We start from the raw sequence: 13,474 nt of genomic DNA on the forward strand, positions 1-13,474 counted from the left end.
GGGGAGCACAGCGCGGATAAAAATTAAAAATTCAAAGAGATGATGCTCTGAAATGCTTTGGGTGAGCAAGCCCATAAAAGCCATTAGGAAACCCAAAATTATAAATTAATCCAGACTCTCCTTCTGAGGGGCTCCTAAAAGCACTTTACGTTTCCTTGGCAGGATCAAAACATTACTTTTGTGTCGCTGCCTGGTGTTTTTACAAGGTCTGTTCTAATGCCCGCTAAGGTGTAGTGTTCAGTCCTAATGTGTCTCTTGCAGCTGTCGTTGGTCTGAACCAAGCAAACGTCGGGTGATGTTAAAAACAAATAGGAATTAATATATGATACATTAGGTCCCCCTCCCCCATAGATACATGAACTCTCAAATTACCAGGATCATGCGATTCAGGACCGCTTTTCCATCCCCGAAGGGGTGTTTCGTCCAATTCTGAAGGATTTATCCAGCTGCTATCACTCCCGTTGGCAGTAAAGGGAATTGCCCCCACAAATCCCCGAAGTCTAGGGACAGTGCTGTCCCACAGAAACAAAATTGCTAAACTGTTTACAAAAAGTCATTCAGTCCTTTGGTGGTTAAATATAGCTTGATCATGATTTATGGGGGCCCAGCTCTTTTTCCTACACCTGCCTGTGGACATCTCCTAATTATTCATTTGAGAAAACTCTGGATAAAAATATCAATCTTGAAAACACGTGTGTTCCAAGGAAGAAGGCCAACCATGTCCAAGGAAATTCTTAGTCCTGTTTGATCTAAGGAAAACCATTCCCAAATTCCACAGACAGGCCGATGCTTAAGAGAGGCCAGTTCTTTCAGATGGGTTCAGAATAAGCACACCCTCCCAAGGACGTATCTTTCACGTCCTTTTGAAGAAAATGAGGAGGGTAAGTGAAATTCCAGGGAATGATCATCTGAAGAGAAGAGAAATAGGGTGAGGCACCCCCAGAACTCCCACATGAGCCTTCCAGGCCTGGGGGGAGCAGATCTGATGGCCCATCTTCTAGAGTAGGGTGTAGTGTAATGTCAGGGACTCCTGTCCGTTAGCAAACCCATCCTGAAGACAAATGGGAAGTAGCCCCTGAGGAGAGAAATACAATTTTGATACAGGAAATAGAAGAAGAACATAGAGCTTTTTGTTCAAGATGTATGTTTCTTCTGTCTAAAGCCAGCAATTTTGGAAAATGAAGCTAAGAGTTTAAAAATAAGGGCTCTGTTAGGGAAAATAAAACTGGTCCCCCTACATCCATTAGGCTGCCTTTAATTGAAAACTGGAGAACAATCTGACTAATTGGCAGGTACCTCTTTTATTACTGGGCCTATTTTCCCCCTTCTCTCCAGTGTAATCAAAAGACTGCTCCTCTCTTTATCGACCAAAGTCAGGTGTGAAAGGGAAAAGCAGACAAGTAACACTTAAAAATTGATTGTGTGTGTTCTTCCAAATTTTCTCGTGTAAAATAGGTACAGAAGTTAAGGTCCTCAAAACAGCAGAAGCTCCAGGAGTGTATTTTTATATAGCAGAATGCTGAGGTAGAAGCTGTAATGTGCTTAATTGCAGGCAAGTTCATGTTGTTTAAAAGAACTTTACCTTTTACATTGGGGACCTACTTCATTTCAAATCCGGGCACTGTGCTGACATTATATAGCAACTTTAATTTTAAAGATCAAGAAAGAGGAGCTGTGGGTGAAATTTGAGCCTGTTTCTTGCTAATTTGGCGTAAGAAAGAAAGGAGGTTGGCATAAATCATGAAGTTAGTATTGCTGTCTGAATTATGATGTTGGAGTTTCAGTATTGCAAGTACAGCTTCCTTTTGCCTGTTCCTTGAATCTGTTTTGGTGGTGGTTGTATTTACTGAAGGTAGCTTTCTCCACTGATCTTTTTTGTCCCCTTCCACATGGAACTGAACTGCCGTGTGATCTCTAAAAAGCAAAATAACTTGCAACATGTTACTTTTTAATTGTCAAAGTCAGACACGCTCCATCACAAAGGTGATTAAGATGCTACCCTCACGGTTCTCCTGCTTTGAGGGAAGAAAGAGACACAAAGATGGATGGTTACAGTGTTTTAACAGCGAACGTTACAACAGAGCCCAGGCCTAAACTCAAGGACAAGGCAGGGAAAGGACTGGGGCGCCGGGGTGGCTCAGTCGGTTGAGCGTCCGACTTCAGCTCAGGTCACGATCTCGCGGTCCGTGAGTTCGAGCCCCGCGTCAGGCTCTGGGCTGATGGCTCAGATCCTGGAGCCTGTTTCCGATTCTGTGTCTCCCTCTCTCTCTGCCCCTCCCCCGTTCATGCTCTGTCTCTCTCTGTCTCAAAAATAAATAAATGTTAAAAAAAAATTTTAATAAAAAAAGAAAAAGACAGGGAAAGGACTTTTCAGGCATAAGGAACAGCATGTGTAAAGGCCTGGAGGCAAAGGAGAACACTGTAGTCTAGAGAGCCTGGCTAAGTACGAATGCACAACGGACCCATGGGACTTTGAGGGACCAGCAGGCTCTAAACCATTTCGCTGATGATCGAAACCATTGTTTAGACACGGCAGGTTTGGGACGATACGCCATATCAGGTCTTATCCTCGAGTCGCCACGACTTTTCCATACAAGGGCAGAATCCGTTTTGAGAGCTAGAACTTAAGCAGTATTTTCTCAATAAACTGTTAGTAAGCTTTTTGCACTGTCTGAGCAGGGTCTGTGGTGAGGAGAAGCAGAAGGGTTACATCCGATAAATGCCCACTATTTTACAGTTGTCAGGCTCTTGAAGACTTCAATGTAAATGCCTGACGGGCTTCCCTCTGCTCCCACATCCTCTGCGATTCCGTCCTTTTCACTTTGGATTCGGGACGTCACCACCTATAAAATAAGCAAGAAAGATTCCAGTGAGAAGATCCCAGAATGACCCTGGAAATTAAATTTACTTGGCAGAAGTGCCAACAAATTGTGGACAAGTATTTTTGTCTTTTCTATTTTAGGTCCTCCTTAGCATCATGAAATAATATAAGTGGTTCATGATTATTGGTTTCTGTGAAAGGCTTTTGAATTATGTGATAGAGTTGCCATGGTGATGTCCGGTGTCGTCAACCCACGTGTTAGGACAGAGCTAAGACCCGGCTTTGTTGATGGTAAAATGTTGCATGCCAAACTTTTAAAAGACATTTAAAAATTTATGTTCCTCTACAAAGAGTTTAAGCGTATTTGAGCATGCTTTGGCTCTGTCTCCTTCTGCTTGCTTCCCCCCACCCTCACCCCTGCCTTTCAGTACGGATGAGGATCTTGAATTTGGGTCCAGATAAGATTTAGTAATTAATGTGCAAAGCACCTGGGGTCTGCTAACTCCTGGGCTGTAGCTGAGGAGCTATTTTGGGGCATTTTCTCAGTTAAATATTTGAGAATTAGAAAACTTAAAATGTGTTGGCTTCTTGCCCAGTTATATTTAGAGTAATCCTGATAATAAATCGGTAACTATGGGTTTCACCATGGAAGGGCACAAAATAACTGACCCGAGTAATCTAGAAAACAGATGTCTTTAGTTGGTTTAAAGTGAATTCTCAGGACCAGATTTAAAGAAAGCTATGTGGAGCTCGGTGAAATCATCCATTGCAGACGTTTTTTTTTTTTTTCCTGTCTGAGGGTTTTTCTCCCTACCGTATCTCAACTCAAATTCTTGAGAAGAGCGGAAGTGGTCCCCAGGATACAGTCTTGATGAAAGTACCCAAGGAGATCCTGGGAGACGCGTGACTGTGGTAGACTTGTAGAATTCAGTCTCATCCACAGTCTTGAAACTAGCCTTAAGGTCAGCCACAGGAGAAGAGAGATTACCCAAGGCTTCCACGTCCTCATGAAGGAAAAACACAGGGAGCCTTTGCTACAGAGGGGATTCAAGAGCCAGGAGCGGCTACGTAATTTGCAGGACCCAACACAAAATGAACATGCTGGCCTCTCGTTCAAAAGTTATTGAGAATTTCAAGACCGTGACAGCAGAGCAGCAGACGGAGCGCGAGGCCCTTCCAAGTACCAGGCTCTGTGTGCGCCCAGGTCACGTGCCTGCGGAGCTGGCCCTGCCCACATCAGATCCCTCCACTTTTTGAAAACGGCCAGTTTAACTAGTAGTGCGTACCTGCCTTATGAAGTTCTCTCCCCCCAAATTTTGTTTTGAGATCATTGGTGCCAAAACCTGGTGGATTAGAATGGCGTTAGAATAATCAGACCCGTGGGATAGCTGGTCACTTAAAAAAGTTATTTTATCCAAGGTCATGTTTTAGAGATCTAAAAACACACGTTTTCACCTAAATTAAAAGACGTTTTGTCCATCTGATTAATCTCTCCTTACTGTTGGTTTCCAGTTTATATTACCTGGTAGCATTTCTTCCCTGGATCACGTTCCTCTAAAATAAAGGACACTGTGAACTGAATGCATTGGCTCGGTGCCCTTCCTGGGACATTGAAAACTTGGGAAATGTAGACCTTGATTGCGATGTCGTGAGTTCAGGTTCTTAGTTAAGAACACGGGCTGCCTATTCATTGGTATTCCTTCCCAGGGAGTTTTAATTAATTGGGGATTAAAAGGATTGAGAGCATTGGCCTGTGGGTCTCACAGGGGTTGAGCTCTCAGGGGCGCACCTGACAGTCCAGGAAAATGCCATCATCACACTCTTCCGGGATGACTGGTTCCCACAGAGATGTTGTTTTTGCTAAATCTGTAGTCCTTGCCTCTTTAGTACCAACCTTCTAGACCTGTCCCAAAATAAAGGCTTGCCTTGCTAACCCAGGGAAGAGTAAATGTGCCAAGGAAGCTTCTGGTCCAAGGGACTTGAAAGGAGACAGGCCTAAGCTATATGGTCACATTCTGAGCACAAGGATAGGAGACACCGTGCCAGTGAGCTGGCACGAGGCACTCGAATGATGGGCCTTCTAGAAGCCATGGCTGTTAAACATCAGAGCACTCAGCCTTCATTATTGTCATTCATTCATCTTTACTGAATTCCCAACAGTGGAACCTTATCCTGTTGGAATTTTTTTTTTTTTTAAAACAAACAAACAAAAAATAACTCTAAGCCTCTACCCCTTGGGACAACTCAGCTTTCTTGTTTGGAGTCTGAATCTTAACGTTGTTTTCCTCTTTGCGGTGCCGAGTGTGGCCCCCTCCCTAACTCACTGTGTTCTCTGAGTTACGTTCATGCCCACCCTTCCCTGCTCAGGAGGAAATTCTGTTTGTCATCAAAATAGTAGGCTGTTTTTCTACTTTCTCCCTCCCTCTCACCCATTGTCTTTCAGTGGGGTGAAAAGGTCTTCACTTTTCTCTTTCTCCCCCACAAATCTTGCTATTAATAACTCTTCAGACGTTGTCACGCATGGACTTCCACTCGCTCCAGAGGGTGTTTTTTGTTTGTTTAAGGCAACGTGTTTCCTGGTCTGAAAACCGTGTTTCCCAAAGTAGCTGTGATGGGATTATTCCATACTCACCTCCCACTGGCAGAATCTCTGCTTCTGGCTGGAAATGGGAATCTCAGCTCTGTGCTGGCCCTAGGCTATACCTCCTCGGGTCCCTGCCTTGCTGGCTGGGGAGGATGACAGCCTGGGGCAGCCACCTGTTGCTTTTTGATTGAAATGGGGTTGAAATATTTTCCCTTCAGTGACCAACCGGAGAGGACTGAGTAACACTCCTCCCGGTCTCTCTCTTCTTTGTCTCTGGAAGGAGAAATTACCCTGTTGAACTTTGCGTGGGATAGAAATTAACTCTGCGAAAGCCCAGTGCAAACAGATGCGCTTCCCATATTACTTTTGGGGTGGATTTCTCCTGATCCACTGCTTCTTAGGACTAATGTAGTGCCAAGTTGCCCAGTTTTTTTAAATAAACAAGTTTTTACTCTGCACCTTGCTTCAATCACGACGCGTTCCGCGCACGTTAAACCTGATGTAAATGGCTCTGAGGCTAAAAAGCTACTTCCCTTCACAACACCGCGGTATGAATTCTCACAAGTAGCTTTATGTTAAATGTGGGCCAGGTTGCCCTGTTGTTCAGAAGTCAAGGATTCTTTGGGCTACATCCTTGACCGGACCTGAGGGCAGGTTTAGGGTTTTACGTATTGGTATTCATGCCCAGAACTCACTATCTACTTTAGTATGGTTAAATTAATAGTATAGTTAGATTAGTATGATTAAAATAGCTCGGTTAAATTAAATTAATTCATTGAGTCGCAGCTTCCTGAACAATCTTGGCAGAATAGGGTTCTGACCCTAGCCTCCTCCTGCACATTTGCCTCCTTGGTAAATGCCTGGCACGGCTGTCAAGATCCTGCCCAGTCCAAACCAACCTCTTTCAGCTGTGCCTTATACACACACACACACACACACACACACACACACACCCATCATTTACGTCTCTGCCAGCCTGGCCCACTGGCCCTTCCCTGTATTTCCTCACCTGTGATCGCTCTAGCTGACCCAGAATGTTCCTTGGGGGAAAGCTCACCGTTTGAATCCTACCCCTCCATTAGAGCGAGAATCAAGGGCTGACTCCCTTCTAACTCCTTTGCATTCCTATGGCTTCACCTCAGTAAATATGTTAAGTGTGCCTGCTCTCTGCCAGGCACTGTCCCGGGCACTTTTTCACTTTCTCACTTTCTGCTTCTGTTAGACGTTCTTATCACGCTGTGTGGTGGCGTGTGCCTTGGAGTGTTCACTTGATTTCATGTTCTTGATAAGTCGAGAAAGGGCAACAGCCCTGCCTTCCATATCCTTGTGTGCCCCAGGAGAGCCTACCACATCCACTCCAGTTAACTGGCATTGGATGAATGAATCCGCAGAGGAATGAGTATATATAGAGGTGGCCTTTGGAATCATGAGGATATCCACCCACAATAGCCTGTGTTGTTCAGAGGTTCAGAACCGTGTTCTGTCCTATTTGGGAATCTTTATTTTCAATACCAAATGTATATTGGAAACTGTCCAGAAGAGAGCTTTGGAAAGAAGAGGTCTCATCACTAACAAAAGCTACCATTCACTGGGCACTTGCTATGTGCTGGGCATTGGGTTAACACTTTGTATGTGTTCCCTAATTGGGTATACTCCGTAATGCCATGAAGCATAGGTGTTTTCATTATCCCCACCTTACAAATGAGGAAACAGGCCTTAGCACAACTCACTTAATGTCACAAGGATGGTAAGCAGCAGAGTCAGAGTTAAAATCCACAGGTACTCAAGCTAAAGCCCAATTAATTTTTTTTAATTTAAAGCAAAATTTTTTTTAAATTTTAGAATGTGTGTGCGAGCAGGAGAAAGGGCAGAGGAAGCGAGAGAATCTCAAGTGGACTCCAAGCTCAGCATGGAGTCTGACATGGGACTCAATCCCATAAACATGGGATCATGACTGGAGCCAAACTCAAGAGTCAGATGCTCAACCAGCTGAGCCACCCAAACGTCCCTGGAGCCCAATTCGTAATCACTAGGCTAGCATCTAAACCAACAAAAATCACTCTTTGTGGGAGATGGTGGAGGGATCTCACGGTTTGTGGGTTCGAGCCCTGCGTCGGGTTCTGTGCTGACAGCTCAGAGCCTGGAGCCTACTTTGGATTCTGTGTCTCCCTCTCTCTGCCCCTCCCCCTCTTGTGCTCTGTCTCTCTCTCAAAAATAAATGTTTAAAAAAAAAAGGTTTTGAAAGCCAGAAGTTGAAACATGGTCCACGAAAGGAAAAAAAAAATCACAAGAATTAGAGCAATGATTTGAGAGTATTAGAGGAGAGAAGGTGGTCCAACTTAATCTCCTATCAAAACATGAAGAAGGGAGTAAAATGAGCCACTTTTATCCGTGGCCTTTATATTTTGGGACCTATGACCAGTTTATCAAGGTAATTAGGAATTTTAGTATTTGGGTGTGGGAGAATGTTCAGGCTTAAAAGAGATGGTTTCCCTTTTGATTTAGGACTGTGTCTGTACTGTAGGTAACAGAGGATTAGGTAGAACACTGGTGCCTCATATCCCCAAGGGGAGACAGAAGTAATCTAAGTGGGCATTCTGTGATTATTCCTAAGACACTCTAATGCAACTGTGGCCTTCTCTACCATAGGAGTGTTTTTTTTTTTTTTTTCTTTTGGTTGGGTCCCAGTTCCTTGAGAGCAAGAATAGATGAGCGTGAGATAAGAAAGGTTGAAAACACTATGGTTAGAAAACACTTGACTCAGTTCGTGAGGCAGATCTGTCTTCTTGACTGAAGTAGCTAGAGTGTTAGGGGTGCGTGGGTGGCTCAGTCACGTGGGCATTGGACTCTTGATTTCTGCTCAGGCCATGATCCACGGTTATGAGATGGAGCCCCGCATCGGGCTCTGTGCTGAGCGTGCAGCCTGCTTAAGATTCTCTCTCCCCCTGCCCCTTTGCCACTCGTGTGGGTGCACGCACATTCTCTGTCTCAAAAAAAAAAAAAAATAGCTGTAGTGTTGTGTTACAAACAGTAGAAGTCATGATTAACCAACAGAAGTCATAATTAAGAGAGATCAAGGTTAACCAGCAGAAGTTAGAATTAACAACAGAAATCATAACTAACCAACACGAATCATGGTTAACCAAGGGAAGCCTTGATGGCCTCACCTGATTACATCTCCAATTGGCGGATCTTCCGCTAACTTCTGAGCGATCTGGCTGTTCAACTACAGACAATATCATCCTCAAGGAATATACTAATATTGAAGAATATTTTATTGAAGGAAGGTGTAATACATCCACGACTCTCACTCTATTTTTGCTTATAGCTGAGGACATCGTCATTCATTCGTTTGTTCATTTAACAACCATTTATTAAGCTATCAATCATGTGCCAGGTCCTGTCCTAGTCCTGGGGACATTTGGCTAATAAGGCACCGATACGGTTTTATTCGGTATCGAAATACTGAAATACTTTACTACCATTTGTAGAATAGCCATTGCCTTGAGTCTTTCCCTCACCCCACCCAAGTCCCCTGTCTTAGTTCTGGGGAAGAGACATTAAGTACTGACTTGAGGCCACGTTGGGGCCTACCAACCTGCCCACTCTAGTTCCAGGAAGCTGGCCCCCATGTTCCTGCCCTTCCTCTGTCAGGACATCCTAGATCTCAGCAAGGAAGATGTCACACTTGCTGGTGGTACTGGGACACCCAGTTGTAGAAATCTAGTATGCCCATTGGCTCCCTGAGGCTGTGACTGCTGGCCGTAGGCTGGCATTCCCCCGTGGCACCCATGTATCCTCTGAAGTCAACTGTACTATTGTCTGTTATTTTAAATACTATAATTGAACAGGAATAACATAGAAGGGTCAGCAAGATACCAAGGTTACCTGGAAGAGGAAGCATTCCTGTGTGCTTGGATCACTCAGGGAAGGCTTCCTGGATGAGGTGACCTAGCTCTTGAAGACTTGACAGCATTTTTTGGGGTTTACTGGGAAAAGGATGTTTCGGGAAAGTGAGAAAATTGTGATGCCAGTAACTCTAGACTAGTCCCCGCTAGATTACGGTTTTTGCCCACGCAGGTGGACGGCCTCTTCTTCCTTAGTCTTCCTTTTCCTTGGCCATTTTCTTTGCTTGCAGAAATTCCTTCATCTTCACTTTCAAGGCATCCCAATTTGTCACTCTCTGGTGCGGTGGCACACTTGGGATCCCAGAAATGTACAGCCTGAAAGGAAAATCTGGGAAATAAGCTGCCCAGCCCCTCACTTAGAAGGTGAGAGAGCTTCGCCTCCTAGGGCTGTGACTGGGTCAAGGCCACACAGTGATAATGAGGAGGCTGCAGTCCAGCACCTGGACCTCCTCTCCCGTGCCCTTCCTCTACTGCCTCCTACCTATTCCTACCCGCCCCAACCCTGGGCTGCTCCTCCAAATGGAACCAAATCCTTCCTTCCTTTCCTTTTTTTTTTTTTTTTTTTTTCCCTTCTAAATGTATCTATTTATTTTGAGAGAGAGCTTGCACGCAGGGTGGGTAGGGGTGGGAGGGGCAGAGAGAGAGGGAGAGCGAGAGAATCCCAAGCAGTCTCCACGCTGGCAGCCCAGAGCCCGACGTGGGGCTCTGGGGCTCGATCCCCAGAGACCATGAAATCGTGAGCTGAACTGAAAACAGGCATGGGACGCTTAACTGACTGAACCACCGAGGTGCCCCTGAAATCCTTCCTTTTATATGCTCAACTTTTCAGTGTTTTCTCCTCTAGTATGTTTCTGCCCATCTACTGGCTTCAAGGACTATCACGCTTTGAATTCAGTACTTCTAAACCCATTTTTACATGTGACAAGATTTGGGTTGCAGTTTTGTTTCTCCAAGTATGAGGCTTCCGATTTTAGGTTGGCACAGATTTGTGGCTTTAACTCTCGCTGAATCACCGAATGAGAAACATTTTCTCTGAATTCCTCAGTGATAGTCTCAAGTCAGTGGTGATCTGTCTCAGGAAGTGATAAGGTCTGGAGCTTTAAGCCCCTAGCAGATCTCGTATCCAGGGAGAGCGAAATAACATCTGATTATTGTTTCGTTTGACTTTTGTGTTTTATTTGCCTTTTAATATTGACAAGCCAGTGCTGGCTTTCGAAGGAAGCCAGAGATTAAAGGTCTCCGTTTTAAGTAATGTTAGAATTTAGAGTCAGCCTAAGAAAAAACATTAAGCAGCTAAAATTTAGGTGGCACGGGGCACAGTGTCACACACATGCACACGCTAGGTCCTCAAAGCAGTCAACGAAACGAGGCTTAAATAATAATTCCCCACAACTACCGGGAGGAGAATTTGTAGAATGCAGATATCACTCCGGCCTCGGGGGGGTTTCTGTTTACCCAGTCCATGTATCAAAATACCTCCCAGCATCTATTTTAGTCAGCAAGTATTCCACCGTGGTGGGAATGATTTACTGAAAACTTAGACCTTCTCCTGATATCTAGCCAAAAATCTGATTTGGAAAACCGAGTCCTGTTTAGTTTCTGCCATCACTGTTACTGAACCACAATGGCTGGGCAAGTAGCGGCAACATAAAGTTCTTCAGTTTTCTCCTCTTCTTTCATTTGAGCATCACGAGATTGTTTTGGTCCCCCTCTTGGTCACTCACTAAGCATCTGCTGAACTAAATACTTAGTTTTTAATAAACGGAGGAGGTCACCTTTGGCCACGTGCTTCACACATGCAGGAAAGACCAGATCTTCCATCGGGTCAGTGTTTCTTGGCAGGAGAGCAAGGAAGTTTCTGTAAATTGAGTTTGTACATCTGGCAGCCAAAAGTGTCCTGTAGGTATATTTTTTGCATAAAAAGATATGTTTGAGGTGACCGCTCTGCACAGATGCTATTAAAGGTTCACAGTATTTGTAACCTGTTATTTTAGATTTGGGGCATATTTGTAGCTCCAGAGGTACAAAAATAAACTGCGTTTTCTTGGAAGATGTGCGTGTCTGGGATGTGACTGGAGTTGCAACCTTAAGCAAGATTTCTAGGCGTTTACAGTTGAACCATGCCAGTAAAAATATGTTTATTTAGACATTAAAATCCTAGGGTACCCACGTAAATATCCTAAACAACATGTGTTACACGAGCTTTCGTTGTTAATGTGCTTCAGCTTTAAATGTTTTTAGTTCTGGTTCCTGGAGTGTGAACGTATTACAGGGAAAGTTGAACTCAGTGAGTCTTCTGTGCCACTCAGCACATTTGGTGACGTGTCTCTTAGATCCAAGAGAATTGTTTCTGATGTGGGTAAAAGTCACATCACAGTTGTGAAGGCAAACCTCCCTGCTCTCAATACTCTTAGCAACATAGAGGTTTTTGTTGGGCGATCAGGAGAGAGAAAAGACAGCAGGTATGTGCCCTTCACTCACCGTTCATTCGTCTGCGTAACAAGCATCCCTCGACTATCCATCGTCTACAAAACTGTGCGGTAAAAATGGTGAGGACAAAGAGGAAAAGGCAGTCACCATGGGCTCATGAGCCTACCGTCTGCTTTATTTCATCAGTATTTCACAGAAGTCAGGATAAATTGCTGCTCTTGCCAAAATATAATTTTCAGAAAGTTGAAAAGTAATAACTCTGTCAAATATTCAGTGAGCACATATTTGAAGATTTGTCGAACCCAGTCATGAGAGAAATGGTAGGATAACAAAACTAGTTCAAGGTGGGATTTGAGCAAAATGTCTAGGTAGGCAGGTTGATTGATAGATAGAGTGAAAAGAAAAGAGAATGCCGGAGTAAGACTTCAAAGTTAGGTACAATACTGGTTAATGTCCTCCAAGGCGATAAAACAGTGCTCTCTGGTTCTATTTCAGCCAGACAGAAATCTTTACACCGGTCCTTAACACATATATTTGTAATTTATCTGTCTTCTACAGTCGTTACAGAGTCTGTGGCCAGTCGATAGTAAATAGTAAGTCAAACAAAGTTACATTTCCCAAGAGTGTTAGATGACTCTTAGGTAAGTTTGTCAAAACGTCCCTGTTGGAGGACAGTGCTGCCCGAGAGAACTTCGTTCCAGGATGAAAATCTTCCATGTGAGTGCTGTCCACTAGCTATATGCAGCTATTGAGCGTTTGAAATGTGGCTCCTGCAACTGAGGAATCGAATTTTCAATTTTGTTTCATTTTTATTAGTTTTGATTTAAATAGCTCCCTGTGATTGGTGGGTACCATGTTGGACAGCGCAGCCCTCCTGCGCCATTAAATGGGCGGTCATTTTTACGCCTTGTTTCCAGTCTTGGATCATATTTGCCTAAACACTGTGTAAATTACATCATATCGGAAATATTGTAATGAGCTAAATATGTGGGGAAAAAATTGGAAGAGACTTTTTTTTTTTTTGAAAAGACCAAATTCTTCCGTGAATCTTATTCCTTTTGCAAATGTGATGCCTCGTGTATTGTGTTTCTTGACGGTAGGCTCACCTGAAACCATTCTGGCCAGCAAGGGGGCCGCTTATGAATTAAGCCTGTTTGGAGGGAACCCAGGTCTTGCGTTTTGTTTTTCAAGTGACTCAAGCTGGTACTAATTTCCCTTTAGCAAGACGCTGACCGTCATGTCTAGTTTTGATTAAAAAGGGGCTTTCTGATTTGAAACAAAGGGAGAGCTATTAATATGTCACAAAGATTTGAAGGCTTAAATAAGTTAACTTTTCTGCTGCCCTCCCTTCGTCACTCAGACCAAGCAATCAATGCATTGATAAGGCTGGCTTTGATCTCTCACGAAACTTACCAGTTCTCTTTCTTACTCGTCTTCTCCCTCGCTTGCAGGGGTTTTTCCGCAGAAGTATTCAGAAGAACATGATTTACACTTGTCACCGAGATAAGAACTGTGTTATTAATAAAGTCACCAGGAATCGATGCCAGTACTGCCGACTCCAGAAGTGCTTTGAAGTGGGAATGTCCAAAGAATGTAAGTGGAGTCTCAAAAACTTTTCTTTTTCCTTCTTTGGCTTACCTATATATAGGACTTGCTCAGCTTCCAGAATCAAGTTGTGGAGGGCATGGCATGCGGAATTCCCATATGACACCAAGGTTAGATTGCCAAGGC

The 13,474-nt window shown here is 44.0% G+C and overlaps 1 protein-coding gene across 12 annotated transcripts in view; it reads left to right on the forward strand.

The window, feature by feature from the left end:
- RARB (retinoic acid receptor beta) overlaps positions 1-13,474 on the forward strand; it is a 747,871-nt gene that overhangs the window by 632,164 nt on the left and 102,233 nt on the right. For all 12 annotated transcript variants that reach the window (XR_008298027.1, XM_053221534.1, XM_027040933.2 and 9 more), the window contains one exon: positions 13,195-13,336. Coding sequence is in view for 11 of the 12 variants with exons in the window: in XM_053221534.1 (XP_053077509.1) it covers positions 13,195-13,336 (142 nt within the window). In the remaining variant the exon portion in view is untranslated. The remainder of the gene's footprint in view (positions 1-13,194; positions 13,337-13,474) is intronic.

Source organism: Acinonyx jubatus, chromosome C2 (genome assembly GCF_027475565.1).
Source record: "Acinonyx jubatus isolate Ajub_Pintada_27869175 chromosome C2, VMU_Ajub_asm_v1.0, whole genome shotgun sequence".
Taxonomy (NCBI): Eukaryota; Metazoa; Chordata; class Mammalia; order Carnivora; family Felidae; genus Acinonyx; species Acinonyx jubatus.